At 39.8% G+C, this 21,017-nt stretch overlaps 2 protein-coding genes across 2 annotated transcripts in view; both read left to right on the top strand.

Annotated features, from left to right (window-relative positions):
- The first annotated feature begins 2,373 nt into the window (after window positions 1-2,373).
- LOC134818063 (espin-like) lies at window positions 2,374-20,853 on the top strand. Its single transcript, XM_063827480.1, has 2 exons — window positions 2,374-2,406; window positions 17,537-20,853. Exon 2 carries the CDS (start codon window positions 17,582-17,584, stop codon window positions 19,742-19,744), a length of 2,163 nt encoding a protein of 720 aa, XP_063683550.1. The 5' UTR covers window positions 2,374-2,406; window positions 17,537-17,581; the 3' UTR covers window positions 19,745-20,853.
- LOC134818084 (probable serine/threonine-protein kinase DDB_G0284251) overlaps window positions 6,686-21,017 on the top strand; it is a 32,289-nt gene continuing 17,957 nt past the window's right edge. The window contains exon 1 of the mRNA XM_063827500.1: window positions 6,686-6,712. The gene's annotated coding sequence lies outside the window, so the exon portion shown is untranslated. The remainder of the gene's footprint in view (window positions 6,713-21,017) is intronic.

The raw sequence follows: 21,017 nt of genomic DNA, 5'->3' as shown, positions 1-21,017 counted from the left end.
ATATTATAACCAACATTGCTTATATTCTGCCTTGTAAACAAAGAGCAAATCTTCTTAATGCCTTCTTCCTGTCCTAAAACTAAAACTTCATCCTATTAAAGTAAAGGCCAGTTGTTACCACAAGCTATTATACCGTCCCTCTCAAAAACATGCCTCAGCCTCCATCAAAAACAATTTTAGTTTTCAGTCCTTCTAGTTTCCAAAAATCTACCGAGCTAGTGTTCTGGTGTGCACAAAAGCCCCTAAGCCCGTGCATTCCTTGCCCCGCTAGCTGCCAGTCCTTGACAAACTTCCAATAGCAAAGATCAACTAGTCATTTACAAATTGAGCACTATACAATTTTAATTGTTTTAAATATTTGACTTTGTAAAATGAGCTAAAACATTGATTTATTAGTTTCATTGATTTATTAGTTTCATTGAGTCAGTAAGTGCTTAAGTGGGAATAACGGGCAAATGAATATCACTTCATAATCAGAATTCAGTGAAATTTCTGTCACACCACTCAGTTCCATACCGGTTTTGAGCTCTTAGAAGTGACTGTTTAAGTAAATTCTTGACAGATCCGCATGTGGAGGTGAAATTTAACGGGCCAACTTTACGGAATTCGTTCCAAAGCCATGCAGATTTATAAATAAATTGATTAGTTGGAGAGGGTGTAATGAACAGATTATCTTTCCTATTTGATATGTTGAATAAGTAGTATAACGAAATTGGTACTCGTGACTTAATGATCTTGAAAAGTTCCATTAAACAACGGTATCGGTACAGGTTCTCTGTAACAAGTAATTCATGTTTTGTGAATAGAGGCTTAGTGGACTCTTTAACATAGAATTCAGATCCTAGACGTTGAGAATTAATTGGTCTTGCTCTAGCACATGTTTTGAATTTGTCTACATAAGCTTCATAGTCTCCAAATAGAATCCTGATACACTTCTTTTGAGTAATAAATAGCGGTTTTAACTGATTATTGGGAATACCTCCCCAGACAGAAATAGCATAACCTAGGTGTGATTCAAAGAGGGAATGATATATTTGCTTATATAGTGATTCTGGTAAGCATTTCTTAATACGGTAGATACGTCCACAAGCACTGCTTAGTTTCTTGTTGAGGGATGATATATGTGGTTTCCAGCTCAATTTATCGTCCATGATTACTCCGAGAAATTTTGTCTGACTTACACGTTTAATTATTTTGTTATTAATGGACAAGTTTTGGCTATCTATATCGGCATCTAATTCGTTATTATTACGTTTAGAGGGAAAAAAAATACATGTAACAACACTTCTTTACATTAATGTGCAGTAGGTTAACTCCCATATACTTGTTTACGGCCTGTAGTACTTCATTAGCCAATTCGTATACTTTATTTCTCGAATCGGCAGCGACAAATATATTAGTATCGTCTGCAAATAAGACAAATTTACCCTTTTTAGTTATATTGCATATGTCATTGATGTACAGTAGGAAAAGTAGAGGTCCTAATACACTACCCTGAGGGACCCCGAATTCAACCGGTAATTCATCAGATTTGGTATCCAAAACGTTTACAAATTGTTTCCTATTAGACAAATAACTAGAGATAAGATTCAGAGCATTTCCTCTTATGCCATAGTTGTTTAACTTTGTAGTTAGTTTACAGTGGTCTAGAGTGTCAAAGGCTTTTGAGAGATCGATAAAGACCCCTAGGACATGTTGCTTTTTACTAATTAACGATTCTATATGTTCTACAGAGTAGTTCAGTGCATGGCTGGTGGAGTGTCCTTTTCTAAAGCCGAACTGGTTTTCATGTATTATACCCTTGGAAGTAAGGAAACTATAGAGCCGCTTATATATTAACTTTTCTAGAATTTTCCCGAATACAGGTAGAGTTGATACTGGTCTATAGTTTTCTAAAAGCTGTTCATCTTCTTTTTTGTAAATGGGGCTGATTCTCCCAGTTTTTAATTCATCGGGAAAGTGGCCTTCTTGCATGCATTTATTAAAGTATCTAGCTAAGTACGGTGCAGTAATTTGACACGACTTCTTGATCACATGAATAGGTATGTCACTAGATTTCCCGTTTTTTAGTTCGTTTATGATCTCCTTAATCTCAATACAGTCACAATCACAAAGAAAAATACTGGACGTAACTGATGTGGGCAGGTAATCAGTAAATGATGGCAGGGAATTTATTCTTAAGAAGTCACCAGAGTAAGCTTCGTTCAAGTTAGCTGCAATAGAGGCAAAGTATTTATTGAACTCATTTGCAATTACACGCCGATTAATCACACGCTCGTTATTTATCACAAAGTTAGGTTTAATCTCACGTCTCTTCTTACCACGCAGTTCATAGTTTTAAACTAATTAGTTTTAAACTAATTACAACACTAATTACAACACTACAAATCTATTACATTTATTGAGGTATGACCAAAGTAATACGAATGTAATACGAATGTAATGTTAATGGAATGGAACAAATCTCACATGTGAACTCTTCAATTTGCTTCAATTCAAATCAACAACTTAATTCAAATCATCAACTCAATATCATGGACGATTCAATGGAAACATTTTTTGGAAAACTATTGTCGGAATGTGATCAAAAATGCAAAAACTGTACTGCACTCAAATCTCATGTCAAGTTTCTCGAGCGGAAAGTGATCATCCTAGAAGACATTGTTCAAACTTCTCAGACTATAGCAGAGATTAATGGTACGTTGTTACATCAAAGTACCAATCAGTCAATAGATTATCGGGCTGTCCTGGATAGGTGTTCAGATGTTGCAGTTCAGACAGAATTTGAAAACGATCAGATTGAATATGACAGTGAATGCGAGGTGCCTGAATCTTTCATGCTAATCAATAGTGATGGCATCATTGAAGCACCAGATTCTATCATTTCCAACAACACAGAAAATCAAATCAGTGGGAGTACAGGATCTGTCAATCCATGGAGTGGCAAGTATTATGCTGAAATAGATGTAACACCCATATCTAGTGTGGCCTTAAGTGTAAATGACGAAAGCCCTGATATTATCATACCACCTGTTGAACTCATTGATCAGGCACCGTTTCAAAAATTCTCCTTAGACATCTTCCTGAGAGAATTGGATTTTAGCCACCAGTTTCAAAATAGGAAAACAGCTTACTTTGGGGACTTCCCATATGTGTATAATGGGGGAAGTCACGAGGCGAAGGAGATACCACATCAGTCCTATCTGGCTGCTATCTGTTCATATCTTGATGTGTTACTCCCGGATTATGTTTACAACAGTGCTCTCGTAAACTACTACAGTACTGGGATCCTGCAGTAACTACAGTAATATTCTAAGCTGTACTAATGTAGACCATGCCCTAGATGGACTTAATCAACACATCCAGGAATCGTATGACAATTACTGTCCACCTAAACAGATAAAATGTAATAGTAACTTTCTTTGTAATCCCTCTAAAGAACTGTTGGCAGAAATACGGAAGAAGAAGATGCTTTTCAGAAAGTATAAAAAGTGTTTAGGACAATTAAACAAATTCAAGTGTAATTGTATTAATGGAATATGTAAATGCAGAAAAAGTGAACTACATAAGAAATGCTCTACTTCGTGGGATAACTATCGTCCCCAAAGAAACTATGTGACAAAATTATCCAAAGAAAACAGACGTACAAATATTGTTCAGGACCTTACTGTGAAAAGTGCAAAAAACGATTTGAAAGGTATTTGGAAAACTATCAAACATGCTTCAAACTTACCTGGAAAAATAAGTAGCTCTTCCCCAAGCAACTTAAATGTTAACGGAGTTAACCTGCATTTTGCCACAGTTGGTACAATAATACAAGAATCGATTAAGGAAAAGGATTCAGACGACTTCTTAGAATATATGCCGCCTCCAACAGAGTGTAAACTCTCTGTATTCGAAGAGGTGACTGTTGAACAAGTAAAAGAATATATACTCAGTATACCATCAGATAAATCGATTAACGATATCATGCCCATTAAAGTATATAAGTATATTATTCCCCAAATCATCGATCCAGTAGCTCATATTATAAACCTTAGTATGAAAAGTGGAACAATGCCGTTGGCATGTAAAATTGCATCAGTCACTCCAATTCTTAAAACCCGTGACCCTAATGATCCAAATAACTACCGGCCAATATCCATACTCCCCCTACTTGGAAAATGCATAGAATATTTTGTTAACCAACAGCTTACAGAGTATGTTGAAACAAATAAACTGCTTACCAATCATCAGTATGGATTTAGAAAAGATCATTCCACCACTTTTCTAATGCTTAATCTATTTGATAAAATATTTACGTCAAAGGAATCACAGAAGAAACCTGCAATTGTATTCTTAGATATTAAAAAGGCCTTTGACACAGTAAGCCATAATATTTTATTAAAAAAACTTAAGTATTATGGAGTTGATGGCTTTGTCATAAAGTGGTTCAAAAGCTACCTTGGGGACAGAAAGCAGCACACCAAAATACGTGGTAATGTAAGCACATCACTCCCTGTTAAAACAGGTGTGCCACAGGGTAGCATATTAGGACCAATTCTATTTAGTTTATTCATAAATGATCTCAGTAGAAATTGCACACAATCTACTGTTTACTTATTTGCAGATGACAGTGCACTATATTTTGATAACATTTCCCGAGGCATATATGAGAATGTAATTAAGGATATGAAAATTGTGTATGAATGGCTTAGAATCAACAAGCTGAGACTAAATGCTGCAAAATCTTCATTCATTGTATTTGATAGATCACCTAATCTGGACACGTTGTCAATCCCTCTGGATTTGGAAAAAGAATGCCTATTTATAGAAGAAACTAAATCTCAAAAATATTTAGGTCTCATGATAGACAATTTATTGAACTTTCAAGACCATATTGATTATGTGAAATCAAAAATAGCTAAAAGAATAGGGGCATTATACAGGTCGAAAAATCTTCTTCCACTGAAATATAGAAAAATGTTTGTAAATGCTCTTATGCTCCCCCAATTTGACTACCTGGATATAATATGGTGTAGGGCTGCCAAAACCAAACTTAATTCTCTTGATATATTATACAAGAAAGTAGCAAAAATTGCTCTGGATGTTCATTGGCAGGAACCATCAGTAAATGTATATCGAAATATGAAGTGGTTACCCTTACACTTAAGAAGACAACTCCATCTATCAACGTATATGTATAAAATTCTTAATGAGGCTGCACCATCATCATTCACAGATAAATTTTCTTATGTATCCGGGGGATCACGTGATGCTGAGAGGTGCAACCTTTATATTCATAAATCCAGAACACACAAAACCTTTACATATTTAGGTGCAAAATGTTGGAATACAATTCCAGAGAACATAAGGACTATAGAATGTAGTGTAAAATTCTCACAATGTATGAAATCTAAATATATGTCAGATGTAATTCAAGGAGTCTCATCCTATGAAATAAACAATAGTTTCGACTATTTCTACACTCTAGCTATGTGACAACTGAAACAAATTTTATGGTGCTGGAGTTTTTGTCGGGTGGAAAGGCCCCCTGCGTTATATATGACCTATTTACAGAAGTATAGAACTTTAAACATCTCCTTTATTCGTTCCCATTTGTTATCATTGCCAATCTATTATTGTTCTATACTTCTCTGTATATAATAACTGTAAATAACATTACTAGAACGTAATCCCAAAGTGGGCATCTATGTAATCTTAATTGTTACCTTCATGCCCACAGTTCACTGTTAAATCATATCTTATTTTATCACTCATTAAGTTATTACTCATTATGTTTTACATACTATATCCTTATGTCCCTAGAAGGGTGTTCTGCTAACAGTTTTCGACTGACTTGAATGTCCTGCACAGCAGATTGAAGCTTCTTAAATTATTTTTTATTCTTATTGTATTGCTGTGTAAATTTGTTTCTAATTCTAATTCTAATTCTAATTAATTATCTGCCAAGTTTTCTTACTATCTCCAGCGCATTCTGTAATCTTAACACCATGATACTTACGTTTTGCAGAATTAATAAGGTGGTTTAATAACTTCCGGTGTGCCTTAAATTCTTCATGACGTGTTACTTTATTTGTACAATTAAAACAAAGGGTAAGACAGTCTGCATGGTTGGTTGAAGAGGCGTTGAGGCATTTCTTCTTAACTGCCTTTTTCCACAGGTCATAAAGCTCATGTTTTCTATTTATAGAGGCAATCAGGCCTGATGTAATCCATGGATTATTCTTAGCAGTACGTCTAGAACACTTAGGCTGGTTTAGTTTACATGCACTGTCTAGTTGATGATTAAATACAGTGAAAAAATGGTACATGGATATGTATTAAACTATATTGTCTCGCTTTATATACAGTAAGATAAAGATAATTATATTTGTAAATCGGAATTAACTAATTGTCATACGTTGTTTGATCCGCCGCGCACGAGTGCGCGGCTCCCCTGTATCTCTCCCCTGTACTCTACAATTCACTATAGTGAAACGACAATGGGGATCACGACGTGATACAAGGATTAACTGGTCACTGGTACTGCATAAGTAAAACAAAATTTAAGTAAAACAAAATAAAAATCACAAGTTTGTAAATTGTAACGTAATGCTTAAATACTTAACTGAGCTGGGTCGCTCCGCGTACAAAAATTAAGCCTCTAGCTTTTTTAATACCTCTAGCTTTTTTAATACTTTCAACACTACTATATAACAAATAATTTGAGTCATGGCTACCGATGAGTAATCCGTTGGAGTAAAGTCTGCCGGTGTCCTGGGTGTGATGGATCTGAGTTAGATGGCAGATTGTGGAGGTGGTAATCGTTTCTTCCTATTGCCCTGGTAGTCTTGTACTGCCAGGGCTCCTGCGGTCTGGTACGAGGTTAGTTTTATTGTTAGAGATCTAGTGATGTTTGAAATTAATTTATTAACTCCTTTTAGCTACTTCTCCCTTAGATAAGTATTGCATTCTTTTTTCTGCTATACAGTTCTTTACGACAACTCTGTTCATTATAATTCAAATTTTTTCACTCTGAACTATAAATCTCTGGCCTATTAACTGTTTCAGATCCAGATTGCTAGGGTTTATAACGGTGCCACTGAAACATCCTGCTGTTGATCTCTTATCCGGATCACCCAGTCTCCTCCCGATCCTCCCACACTTCACAACAAGATGCCAACACTGCCCGCCAACTTCCTCACCTTACTGCAAAACCTATCTCTTGAAGTTAAGCAACACATGCATACCCTCCTCACTCAGAGTATCCTGGACAGTCTGAAAGAGGAAAAGCTTACTTCTAAAATAGAACGGTTAGATGAAAAGAAGAAGGAAAAGAAAACGAAGAAGGAAACTACTGTTCAAAATGTCTCGTATAGCCCACATGCGCTCGTAGAGCACGTCCCAGTCCTCCCTGGAATGGATGAAAATCTATTCAAGAAAATCACAGAAGAATTAGATTCAATGAATCTTGAAGGCAAATCTAAAAAAGTCCACACCTTATGGCTAAGCCCTTCATCAGAAGACTACTGCTTTGGTAACATAGTTAACAAGCCACATCCCATCAACAACTTCCCTAGCATCTTTAAGTTGATGGGACTTATTAATGACCTCCCCTCCACCACCAACAACATGGATGCTTGCCTTGTTACTAGGTACGACACTCAGCAAGCTAAGTTAAGCCTCCATAAGGACGATGAAGACCTAATAATATCACAGTCCAGCTCCATTTGCACTTACTCTATAGGGGCTCCACGGTCACTTGAGTTTGTGCTCGATACAACCCAAGTAGAACAACGCACAACTAGGGCCTCTAGGTCAAGGCCAGCCCAAGAGTTGATTAACGCAGACTTCACCCTCCCTGCCACCAATGGCACACTGAACATCATGAAGCCTGGTGCACAGCAAGTCATGAGGCACAGGATTGCCCCATCTTGCCTGGAGTCGATTCAGAGGAGTTCTCGGTGCAGCCTGTGACCGATGGATCCCTAAAAAGACCATTAAGTCTCAGTTCCAGCCCCCATGGTATGACTCCGAATGTGATCGCCTCCTACGAAATAAGGAGAAATGGAGAATAAGGCATAAGGGGAGCAACTCTGAGTCTCATAAACAAAAGTTTCGTGCATTTCGCACAAAATTTAAAAATTTGATGGACGAAAGAATGAGACTCAGTGTTGAGGATGACTCCGATGATGCTCTTATCTCCAAGAAATTCTGGACCTACGTTAAATCTAAATCAAAGTCAACCAGGATCCCTGAAACTGTCAAATATCATAATCGCTTTCGAAACAATCCATCTGATCAAGCTGCCCTTTTTAACGAATATTTTTATGAGCAGTTTTCTCAAGAGAGCGATTATGGCATTGACATAGATTTTCGTGATGATTGTTTTTCAAGTCTTGTGTTTAGTAGAGAAGATGTTCTGTTGATTCTTAAAAAGTTAAATCCTAACAAGGCCCCTGGCCCTGATGGGATTCATGGGAGAGTCCTCAAAAACTGTGCCCAAAGCCTTGCATACCCACTTAGTGTTTTATTTAACCTGTCTTTCTCGAGCGGATGCACACCCCCTGATTGGAAGCTGGCACTTGTAGTACCAGTGCACAAAAAGGGCGATAAATCTTCGGTTGAGAACTACAGGCCTATCTCGTTAACATCTCTTGTAATGAAAGTCTTTGAAAGGTGCATAAAGACTGCATTATACGCTGCGTGTTCTGATCTGTTGGATGACCGACAACACGGTTTTGTTAATGAACGCTCATGCACAACCCAAATGATACCTTTCACAGACAATCTTGCACTTGCATTGAATAACAGGTCCAGGACTGATATAATATATTTTGATTTTGCGAAAGCCTTTGATAGCGTTTCGCATAACCTCATTTTAAGTAAATTAAAGAATATTTTTAATGTCGATGGACTAATGCTTAAATTTATTAAGTCCTATCTTGAGGGGCGACAACAACAAGTAGTGATAGGAGGCCAAACGTCTTCTTCTCTACCAGTTCGGTCTGGTGTCCCTCAAGGTTCTATACTCGGCCCTTTATTGTTTGTAATATTTATAAATGACATGTTCTCCTGTGTCTCTGAAGGCACCAATATCGCCCTTTATGCAGATGACACTAAAATTTGGAGGGAGATTCTTGGTTACCCTGACCATCACATAATCCAAAATGACATCAATAGATTATATGATTGGTCAGTGAGAAATCGAATGAAGTTCCACCCACAAAAGTGCAAAGCCCTCTCTGTGTCCCTGCAAAGAAACGTGCTGGATAACTTGCCATTCAATACCTTCTTTTATAAACTTTCTGGAAGTGATATTGACTTTGTGCCCTCTCAGTCAGATTTAGGAGTCGCAATAAACTCCAGGTTTAATTGGGGTGCACAATGTAAAGCGCTTGTTTCCAAAGCTACATCTAGACTTGGACTACTTAAGAGAACATGTCATTTCACTACTGATAAAAGGCAGAAAAGATCGTTCTATTTAGCGTTAATTAGGTCTATATTTGAACATTGTTCTGTCATATGGTCCCCTCAATCTGCAACTCATCTTCAACAGTTTGTTGCTATCCAAAAGAGGGCTATTAAATGGATCAATGGTGAACCTTACTCCAGTTATAATGACGATAAACTTGCTACAGAGCAAAAGAAACTAAATATTCTCCCTGTTAAACAGAAGTTTATTTATAACGATCTTATGACCTTCTATAAAATAGTGAATAGCATAATTCCAGTTTCGCTCCCTACATATATAGTCCTATGCCGTCCAGAGGGCACCCGATACACTAGGCACAATGCTCAAATAATTGATATGTCGGATACTTCAACTTACATGAGTACCACTGTGCCCTGCTCGGATGCCTTCCGAAATAGCTTTTTTCATAGATCTATGCTGAATTGGAATAGTCTACCAGTATGTATCCGGCAGTCAGAGCGGATTTCTACTTTTAAGGCCAAACTGATCAAGTACCTCTGGGCTGCCGATACTGTCTGGCCAGATTAGCTCATCAGTCTTATGAGTCTCAGAAATTTGTTTTTGTTGGTTACAATTCTGTCCGTCCAATTTCCCATCTGCTTGTCCTTTTCTTATTTCTTTATCAGTTGTGACGGAATTGTAATGAACAAAATCCTTATAATTATTTATGATATGTTTGATTTCTTGTTAATGTTTGTCATTCAAATTTGGTACACGGCCCCAACGTTAATGTGGCTCTTGCTATGTGTTGGTTCAGCCGAATTAATTATTATATTTAATCAAGTTTATTTTTCTCGTTAGTTGTCATCCGGCCAAACATTAAGCAACTTATATTGCAGTACCATTTATCATTTAGTAATCAAAATATGTCATTGTAATTTTGCATGGCTGAAATGTAACGCTTGATTTATATATATAATGATTAATTGAATTTTCAAATAAAGCTACTATTATATAGTATGTGAACCAAATGAGATTACCTGGGGGACCCCAAGCTATAATGTTCATAAACATATGAATAGAGATTTTGCGGAATGCGACGTAATTTATTTGATCATTGATTCTCCTTTTTTTTTGTTAACTTCGTTACTTTGTCGGTATTTCATGTTCTGTGTAAACTACAGATAGCATGGCAGAACTGAAAAGCAGTGAAGTTGTTACTGTAAATTTAGCTCCACAATATTTATTTTACTCAATTATTAAATGCTTGTTTCATTAATTTCAGCAATACTGCTATGCTAATTGTGTATGCATCAATAGGGCATTACTAAATACTCCAGCTATAAGGTTATAAAATTTGTTTAATAATAATAAGAAATTGAAGTTTAAGAACACCACTATTAAGATAAACTTATACTCAGCAGTGTTTAATCTAGTCATCCCAGAAACTATCGTGATAAAAGTTAGGACTGCTATCAAATACTTGAAAATATATCGTTCATATTAGTGAAACTTAAAACTAAAGAACTAACACAAAATATAGGCCAAAATCAGTCATTGATAAAGTTTTTCAAGTTCATGCTGAGACAATTTAAATAAGAAAGTTTTTAGAAATGCTTTAAAATATTCCAGGGATTCAGCTGATGTGATGATAGTAGGCAGACGGTTGTAGATCTTTGGAGCCACGACTGAGAAGCTTCGCTCGCCAAACTTAGAGTTGAACGATGGAACCATAAGTTTCAATGTTTGACCATGATGAGTGTACCAAAACATGTCTTGAATATACGTTGGAGCGAGCTCTAATAATGATTTGTGAGACAACAGTAATATTTTGAACACAATCCTTTTCTTTACATCCAGCCAGTGAAGATTAGTCAGGTCGTCTTCCAGGTGGTCATGCTTATATTTACCAGTAACGGCTTTTGCAGCAGCATTTTGTAGTAACTGAAGCTGATGTAAAAGCTTCTCGCCAATACCAAAATATAAACCGTTACAATAATCTAGACATGATACCACTAGACTGTTAACGATGACTTAAATCTGTTTGAGATTCAAAAGGAAGCAGATTTTCCTGATATTGTGCAAGGTATGAAAGCATTTCTTCTTGAGATTTATAATTTGTTTATCAAACACTAGTTGATTGTCCATAACCAACCCTAAATTCTTAACGGTGGGGACAAACATAACTAATGTGTTAGGAGCAATTTCAACCCCATGAAGTTCAATCTCATTTAGTACCTTTCTAGGTCCAAAGACTATAAGCTGAGTCTTAGAGTCATTTAATTGCAGATAATATGGAGACATCCAATTCTTTATCCTCAAGAAACAATTTCTCGGTTGGTTTGTTAAGGTTTTCACCTGATCTGAGGGTTTGAAAGATTTCATAATTTGATGATCGTCTGCATAACCAATAATAGAAAACCCAGATTCTTTTACACAGCTGTACAATGATCTAATATAGATGTTGAAAAGTACAGGGCCTAGCACAGAGCCCTGAGGTACTCCAAAACGTAAAATTATGGTTTCAGAGACTGATTTACCAAGTCTGATACGCTGACAACGTCCTGTTAGGAAGCTGGTGAACCAACTCAGAGCTGACCCCCTTATTCCTATTTCTTGCCTCAAGATCTTCAGAAGTAAATTATGATCCACAGTATCAAAGGCTGCACTGAGGTCCAACAGCATAACAACAGTAGCTGTTTTTTCATCTGCAGCAATAAGGACATCATTAACGATTTTTATCAAGAGAGTTTCTGTGCTGTGGTGTTTCTTGTATATATCTATTGTAAATAATATATAATAAATTAAATATGTAATGTCATAATACCCCAACAGCAGATTGATTCCTGGTGATGTTTCAATTGACCAATTTTATAGTGCCGCTTTTGATCACTTATTTCCATTCTCTAAGAAAGCGAAAATGAGCTTCTTATTCAAAACTGATTGAGTTATTGTGTACCAAGCAATTTTGTTCATTTTTTGGCGGTTTTTTGGCCCTAGTTTCCACATTTGAACAGATGTTGAGCTATGGATAAAAGATTATGTAGTTTAGGCTTACCTTTCATACTGTTAAGCTATATTTCAAGAGGTTGTCTTCATGCGGGAGGTTAACCTAAAGATCCAAGGAACTGTTACTTGGATGTACTGAATAACATTAAACATTTGTGGGTCAATGATCAATGGTCATGATGAATTCCCTCCATGAGTTATCTACTCAAGGAATTCCCTCAGTTTCTAGGTGACATACCAACTGGTTTTATTGCAGAGGTGATGTGATGGGTTAAATTTCTTGTTTCATTGAAATTTCTTGTTTCATTGAATTTGAAGATTGCTATGTCGACCAAAAATTAACGTGGAGCAAACACATACATGCCGTTAGGGCTAGGATGAATAGATACATGGGTATTGGGTATCATGTACAAAATTTAATGTCACATAGTTGACGTAATATTAAGATATTAGAACATTTGTGTTTTGATGAAATTTAAAGTTTGGTGTGTGAATTAATGAATTAAAGCTTGGTGTGTGAATGAGAGTGGAAATAAAAGAGATATTCATTTTATTATATCATTATATATCTTAATAATGTGACCCGTAGTAGTATTATTACTTTATCTACAGATTATATCATTTCAGTTAGTATCGACACGAATGTTATGATATTATTGCAGTTTATCTTTATATTATATTGTATTCAATAAACCGGTTCCAAAGCCCTTATAGGTGGCTCTCGGGTCCTTTAAAAAAAGATGTAAAGATCGATATAATAACATCACCCTACTCCCAAATTGCAGACAAGGTACCATGGAAAGAACATGATATTAAGTAAAGTGTCTCTATCTTACTGCTCCTTAGTTGCCGCTCGTTACTACACATGTTTCCATTTCAAAGAGTGTTCAAACAGAAAATCAGTTAGTTTTGAGACACAGTACCAACAGATTGCCCCATACTCTTCCAAAAAAGATGTTGCTAAAAGTCCTGCCAAGATAGGTCGTGTAAAGAGAGTTAGGAAAAGTATTTTGGAGTATGGTATTGTTGGAACCCTTTTCCACCTCTCCACATCTGCTCTTATGTTTGGAAGCTGTTATCTTATCGTCACCAAGTGAGTGTGAACTATAGAACGAGCTAACTACTTTAGAAGTCTCTGATTTTAAACCACTTATTATTTTTCTAGATTTGAGACTTTAATTTTAATAAATTTAGCTAAGAATCAAATCGATCATGCAGTTGAGTTAGGCTATAATTTGAACCTCGCATTTAAAATCTTGCTGTTGGTATATATTTTCTTAAAGTAAGACTTTAAAATTATTTTTCAGGTTTGGTGAAATAGAAGGTGTGTTAGAGACATTCAAGTCACCTGACGCTATATATGCTGCACCAGGACTCAACTTCATTGTAACTCTGGGTCTGTTCAAATCACTCTTCCCGATCAGATTCAGTGCCACCTGTCTTGGAACCTGGTCAATTGTTCGATACTACCGTTGCAGGAAGGAGAAAAAACAGGCCCTCATCGCTAATAAAATTGTTCAGAAACTGTAGATCTCGTGACCGCTAAATCTGATATTAATACATAATTTTTGAACCAAATTATTTAGCTGTTTTGTGGGATTTGTGTGAGATTTGTGTTCAAATTTTTAATTCTTTTAAAATGAAGAGAAAACGTACGTTTAATATTGACTTAAATCATGATAACTATTTTATACTGTCTGCTATTAACAGCTGGCAACTGCCTTATGCAATAATTCTACATGTTATATTTATTCCTGATATATACAGTAGCGACTTGATAGATTTTTGTTTTTAATAAAGAACCGATCTTTTGTTTTCATCATGTTAATTGTATTGGGGGGGGGGGGGGGGGTGTCATGTCCGTCTATGTCCGCCTATGTCCTGTCCTTTTTGGATTCTATGAGACAACGGACGTGTTTTTTGGGACACGGACGGACACGGACGGACATTGGCGGACTCGGACGGACATTGGCGGACTCGGACGGACATTTGCGGACCCGGATGGACATTGGCGGACTCGGACGGACATTGGTGGATATTAGCTCAGGAGGAGGAGGACTCAGGAGGACTGAGAAGGAGGAGGACTGAAGAGTACTGAAGAGTACTGAGGAGGATGGCTGAGGAGGATGGCTGAGGAGGATGGCTGAGGAGGATGACTGAGGAGGATGACTGAGAGGGAGGAGGATCAGCAAGACCCAGGAGGAGGAGGAGGAGGAGGACCCAGAAGGAGGACCTAGGAGGAGGAGGAGGAGAACTGAGGAGGATGACTCAGGAGGAGGAGGACTCAGGAGGAGGACTGAGGAGGACTGAGAAGGAGGACTGAGGAGGATGGCTGAGGAGGATGGCTGAGGAGGATGGCTGAGGAGGATGACTGAGAGGGAGGAGGAGGAGGAAGAGGAGGAAGAGGACTGAGGAGGAGGAGGAGAAGGACTGAGGAGGAGAAGGAGGACCAAGGAGGAGGAGGACCCAGGAAAAGGCCCAAGGAGGAGGAGGAGGACTGGGGAGGAGGAGGACTGTTGAGGACTTATAAAGAAAACTGAGGACGAGGAGGAGGAGTAGGAGGAGGACTAAGGAGGGGAGGAGGAAGAGGACTGGGGAGGATCAGGAAGACCCAGGAGGAGGACCCAGAAGGAGGAGGAGGAGGAGGACTGACGATGACTGAGAAGGAGGAGGACTGAGGAGTACTGAGGAGGAGGACTGAGGAGGATGGCTGAGGAGGATGACTGACGATGACTGAGAAGGAGGAGGACTGAGGAGTACTGAGGAGGATGGCTGAGGAGGATGGCTGAGGAGGATGACTGAGAGGGAGGAGGACTCAGGAGGAGGACTCTGGAGGAAGAGGAGGAGGAGGACTCAGGAGGAGGACTTAGGAGAAATGAGAAGGAGGACTGAGGAGAACTGAGGAGGAGGACTGAATAGGAGGAGGAGAAGGAGGGGGACTGGGAGAGGACTGAGGAGGAGGAGGACTGATGAGAAGGATGAGGAGGAGGACTGAGGAGGAGGACTGAGGACCGAGGGGGAAGAGGAGGAGGATGAAGAGGAGGAGGAAGACCCAGGAGGAGGAGGACCCAGGAGGAGGAGGACTGAGGAGGAGGACTGAGGAGGACTGAGGAGGATGGCTGAGGAGGATGACTGAGAGGGAAGAGGAGGAGGAGGAGGAGGAGGAGGAGGAGGAGGAGGAGGAGGAGGAGGAGGAGGAGGAGGAGGACTGAATAGGAGGAGGAGGGGGGACTGGAGGAGGACTGAGGATGAGGATAGAGGACTGAGGAGAAGGATAGAGGACTGAGGAGAAGGATGAGGAGGAGGACAGAGGAGGACTGAGGACTGAGGAGGAAGAGGAGGAGGATGAAGAGGAGGAGGAGGACCCAGGAGGAGGACCCAGGACAGGGACAAAAAAATGTAATTCGCGGTATCGCGATTTTTGGCCAAAATTACCGCGAAATCCTTTTGTCCCTGACCCAGGAGGAGGACTCAGGAGGAGGAGGAGGACTGGGGAGGAGGAGGACTGTTGAGGACTGATGAGGAGGACTGAGGACGAGGAGGAGGAGTAGGAGGAGGACTGAGGAGGGGAGGAGGAAGAGGACTGAGGAAGATCAGAAAGACCCAGGAGGAGGAGGAAGAGTAGGAGGAGGAAGCATCTAAATGTAATTTCCATTTTTGTCCGTTTTTGTCCGCTCTATTTTTTGTCCGTTTTGAAAATATAGGGTACCGAACGGTGGAGGAGGACTGAGGAGGGGAGGAGGAAGAGGACTGGGGAGGATCAGGAAGACCCAGGAGGAGGACCCAGGAGGAGGAGGAGGACCCAGGAGGAGGAGGAGGACCCAGGAGGAGGAGGAGGACTGAGGAGGAGGACTGACGATGACTGAGAAGGAGGAGGACTGAGGAGTACTGAGGAGGATGGCTGAGGAGGATAGCTGAGGAGGATGGCTGAGGAGGATGACTGAGAAGGAGGAGGAGGAGGACTTAGGAGGAGGACTCAGGAGGAAGAGGAGGAGGAGGACTCAGGAGGAGGACTTAGGAGAAATGAGAAGGAGGACTGAGGAGAACTGAGGAGGAGGAGGAGGAGGAGGAGGACTGAATAGGAGGAGGAGAAGGAGGGGGACTGGGAGAGGACTGAGGAGGAGGAGGACTGATGAGAAGGATGCAGATGAGGAGGACTGAGGAGGAGGACTGAGGACCGAGGAGGAAGAGGAGGAGGATGAAGAGGAGGAGGATGAAGAGGAAGAGGAAGAGGAGGACTGAGGAGGAGGACCGAGGAGGATGGCTGAGGAAGATGACTGAGAGGGAAGAGGAAGAGGAGGACTGAGGAGGAGGAGAAGGAGGAGGAGGAGGACTGAATAGGAGGAGGAGGAGGGGGACTGGGGGAGGACTGAGGAGGAGGATGGAGGACTGAGGAGAAGGATGAGGAGGAGGACTGAGGACTGAGGAGGAAGAGGAGGAGGATGAAGAGGAGGAGGAGGACCCAGGAGGAGGACTGAGGAGGAGGAGGACTGGGGAGGAGGAGGACTGTTGAGGACTGATAAGGAGGACTGAGGACGAGGAGGACGAGGAGGAGGAGTAGGAGGAGGACTGAGGAGGGGAGGAGGAAGAGGACTAAGGAAGACCCAGGAGGAGGAGGAAGAGTAGGAGGAGGAAGCATCTAAATGTTATTTCCATTTTTGTCCGTTTTTGTCCGTTTTTGTCCGCTCTATTTTTTGTCCGTTTTGAAAATATAGGGTACCGAACGGACAAAAAACATGATCCCCCTATAACAGCAAAAGTTGAACATTTTATTTTGCAATTTAGGTGTCCATTAATGTCCGCTAATGTCCGTCTATGTCCGCCAATGTCCGCCAATGTCCGTCTATGTCCGCCTATGTCCGCCTATGTCCGCCTATGTCCTGTCCTTTTTGGATTCTATGAGACAAGCGGACATAGACGGACGTGACACCCCCCCCCCCCCCTGTATTAGATTTCAAATGAATTTATTTCAATTAACCAACAACGCTGTTATTCATGATTTTATACAATTTAATTTGTCATGATAAATTTCAGCCTCTTTCAATATTGCCCATAACTTCGAATACGTTCAATTTTGAAACAATTTGATGACAGTTTTTATTCAAACATTTTTTAATCAAACATTTTCAGTTAATGGAATGGATTTCAACCATCTGAGTCGAAATTGTACGTGATATGTCGCAAAGTGGCCCTCAAGTGAAGAAGAAGGACTTACAGAAAATCTCTTCTGTAATTCAGGAATTCCAAGCTAAGATTTTACAAGATGTGGATGCTGCCAAACTCCGAGATGCTCTCAACCTCACTCTGCTGCAAATGCAAACGTTTTGGAAGATCCTGAAAAAGAAGCAAGACAGAGGAAAGCCAGACAAGTTCACGTGGCAGTGGTACGACCTGCGTAACCCGGAGTACAACAGACCACAGTATTTAGCTAACAGTTTGTACGGGGCTGGAGTACAGAAAGAAAAGCTCACAGAACTCTTTGAGCTGCTGTCTGTGGGGGATGGGGAGCGGTGCCAGAAGTATATCGAGAGTAAGAACTACAACGGTGAGGTAGATTCCCTGGGCAGAGGACCACTACATTACTGTGCTGGAGTAGCAGACTTGGAGCACTATGTCAAGTTCTTTGCTAACAACGGTTGTGATGTCAACCACCAAGCTCATGACGGAAGTACAGCTCTCCACAGAGCTGTTATTAACGAGAATCCTATTGTAACTGATGATTTGCTTAATTTGAAGGCTGATGCTAGTTTGCGTGATATTGAGGGACGTACCCCTGCCCACTGGGCAGTTCATGCTCAAGACAGCGCTTGTTTGCAGCTTTTTGTAAAATACAACGTGGAGACAAACATTGCTGACAATGAGTGTGACACTCCCATAATGTGGGCCGCTAAATTGGGCAATGCAACTGCTCTCAAAATCCTTCTGTCTTCTCCCATAGGACCTAAATTAGCACTTACAACAGATAGTAAAGGTCAAAGCTTGCTACAGATTGGTGTTAAACACATAGATGTCGTGAAACTACTGCTCAATTCAGAAACAGTGAATCAGAACGACAAATTTGAGCGGAATATTCTTCACCACGCGGCTCTGCAGGGTACACTAGAAGTTTGTAAAATTATTGATGAGCAATTCGATCTGAAGTCCTTGATTACACCAGATTGTGAAGGCAAGACTCCAGTTCACCATGCTGTGAACAACGCACACAGTGGAGTAACAAACTATCTGCTGGAGCACGGTGGCAGCACTACGTCACCAGATAACCAAGGTTTGACACCCCACAGTATCGCTCAGATCAAACAGCTTCATTACTGTTCTATAGTCATCTCAGCTTATCATCAGAACGGTGAATTAGAACAGAAACACTTTTCAAACCCAAGACCACAGACTCCCAAAATGGGAGGCAATGTGAAGTCTTCCTCAGTCGCAGCAATCACAAACAAGAGACAGAGCAATGTTTCCTTCAAACCAAGTGCTTCTCTCAACCATCACCCGGCTGATCGTAGGGTTATCATTCACAACAACAGTTCCTCACTGAGTAAGAGCAGTCCAGCTGCCAGACTGAGGATCCAACCACCAGCTAACCTCTCCACTATAACTCCTGGCTTGCTACGACACAAAGACAAAGAGCTGGAGCAGGTGTCACAGAAACCATCACGTTTACGAGAACTGACGGACATAAGGGACAAAATAACTGGCCGTGCTGAACAGCCAGCTGTGTTTCCTCAACGTCCAGCTTCGTCACGAGGCAAGAGGAACAAACGGCCCTCCTCGCCTGTTCCTGTGGAGCCTCCCCAACAGGAGGGCCCTCCAATACCATGGAAACTAAACATCATCCCACCCCGCCCACCACCTCCCAGGGAGGAGGAGAAGAGCTTGACTAATGGACATTCCCACCACGAGAGAGATGGTGTAGAGGAGAAGGAGATGCCACCAGAGAGACCTGGAACAGCCAGGGGTAGCAACATAGACCAACTCCCTTCTAACGATAGCTTGAGTCGGGAGGATTCGGGGGTCATGCAGCTTTCATCAACCAACCTTGCTGGATATGACGACCAACTAGACATGAAGATATCGCCAAGATACAGTAAAATTGAAAACATTCCTCTGAAGAAAGGAGATCAAGTTGTGATAGAACAAACCCTGGAGTTGATCCACTCTGTGCCTGATGGTAATTCTCTTAGAGGTAACCCCCTTCTTGGACCCATGCCAAGTTTACCGGGACGACAATTACCTCCGGATCCAAATCCTTGGTACAAGAAAAAGCTTAACCCTGTGGCTCCAAACAGAATGGACATTTTGCAGCCTGAAAATCCGAATAAAATTCAGGATGACAAATGAACTGTACAGTGTAATATGAACTGTTTTTCTTTCAGATTCGTTTTGTATGTCTCATGAGGTCATTGACCCATTGGCAATTTTATTTAGATAGGCAGTCAGAGCTATTTGCTATTTAAATACTTCTTAATGATTTTTTAACGAACTTTTATGCAAATGCCAATTCAATAGAGCAGTAAAAATTAGATAGATAAAAATTTAAAACGACCCTTTCAAAAATGTTCACTCACCAAAAAATGACAAATGTGAAAGTCGTTGCTTAAATTATTGTAGCTTTTAAAATCTGTCGACATTAGTGATGTCTCGAAACCAATGAAGCTTCGTTATTTACTTATTTAAACGTTATATTCTATTCACAAGAATGTATTGTACAACATAACAAGTATGATACTACGCATTAAATATATTGAATTGTATAATAATATTATATAGCATTGGGTTGCGCTCTAATTTATTTATAAAAACACGTACAAATTGTGAATAGTTTGGTTTTATATGCTGAACGCTGGTTGCTGGCTTTACGCTTAATTACTGTGTATACGCTTTACCTGTATGTAATATGTAAACGGTTGGTATGCTTGTCGCAAAAAGATTTGCAAGTACAATAAATTTATGAGATATGTTATGAATGAATAATTATTATGCTAATACCGTAGTCGGAGCATGTGTTTTTATTGATCGGCCGATAAAGTAGTATTGAAAAAGTTTAACTCAGCTAGATTCTGGCCTTTGTTCAAGAATTTGAATAGTTCCTCCATTCTCCTATTGAAATGACTGCTCAATTGCACTGAAAAGCTCATATTATTATGATGCCGAAGTTTAATTCTAGCGTCTATAAAAATAATTTGTTATGCTTGCAGCAGACAACATTTTCTCATGTTTACCATCAAACTAGGGTAGGTTATTAACATTTTGTTACTACATTTAAAATAGCTGCTCCAACAAAAAGACACTTGTTTTGTATCACTTGTCTTAGTGAGACTCAGAGATTTTATTTTGATAAAATGTACATAACTTCCATGATTGTCATACTCAGATTTTCAGATTTTATCTTTCAGAAATAGTTTATTTATGTAATATATGACTCATGTAAATAATGTACATTTGAATTCTACGTCTAGTTTCATTTGGTGTGTCTGAAATTCCTGATTCAAATTAATTTCTCAAAAATGGGAGGTTTCATTACCATTGATAGTTTTCACCATAGCCGTCATGAAATAAATGTCGAATATTTTCGCCCTTCTCGCCATTTATTGCAATAATTGCTAACAAATTT

Source organism: Bolinopsis microptera, chromosome 1, assembly GCF_026151205.1.
Source record: "Bolinopsis microptera isolate Bmic1 chromosome 1, MBARI_Bmic_1.0, whole genome shotgun sequence".
Lineage (NCBI taxonomy): Eukaryota > Metazoa > Ctenophora > Tentaculata > Lobata > Bolinopsidae > Bolinopsis > Bolinopsis microptera.
This window is presented reverse-complemented; position numbering and strand designations above follow the sequence as displayed.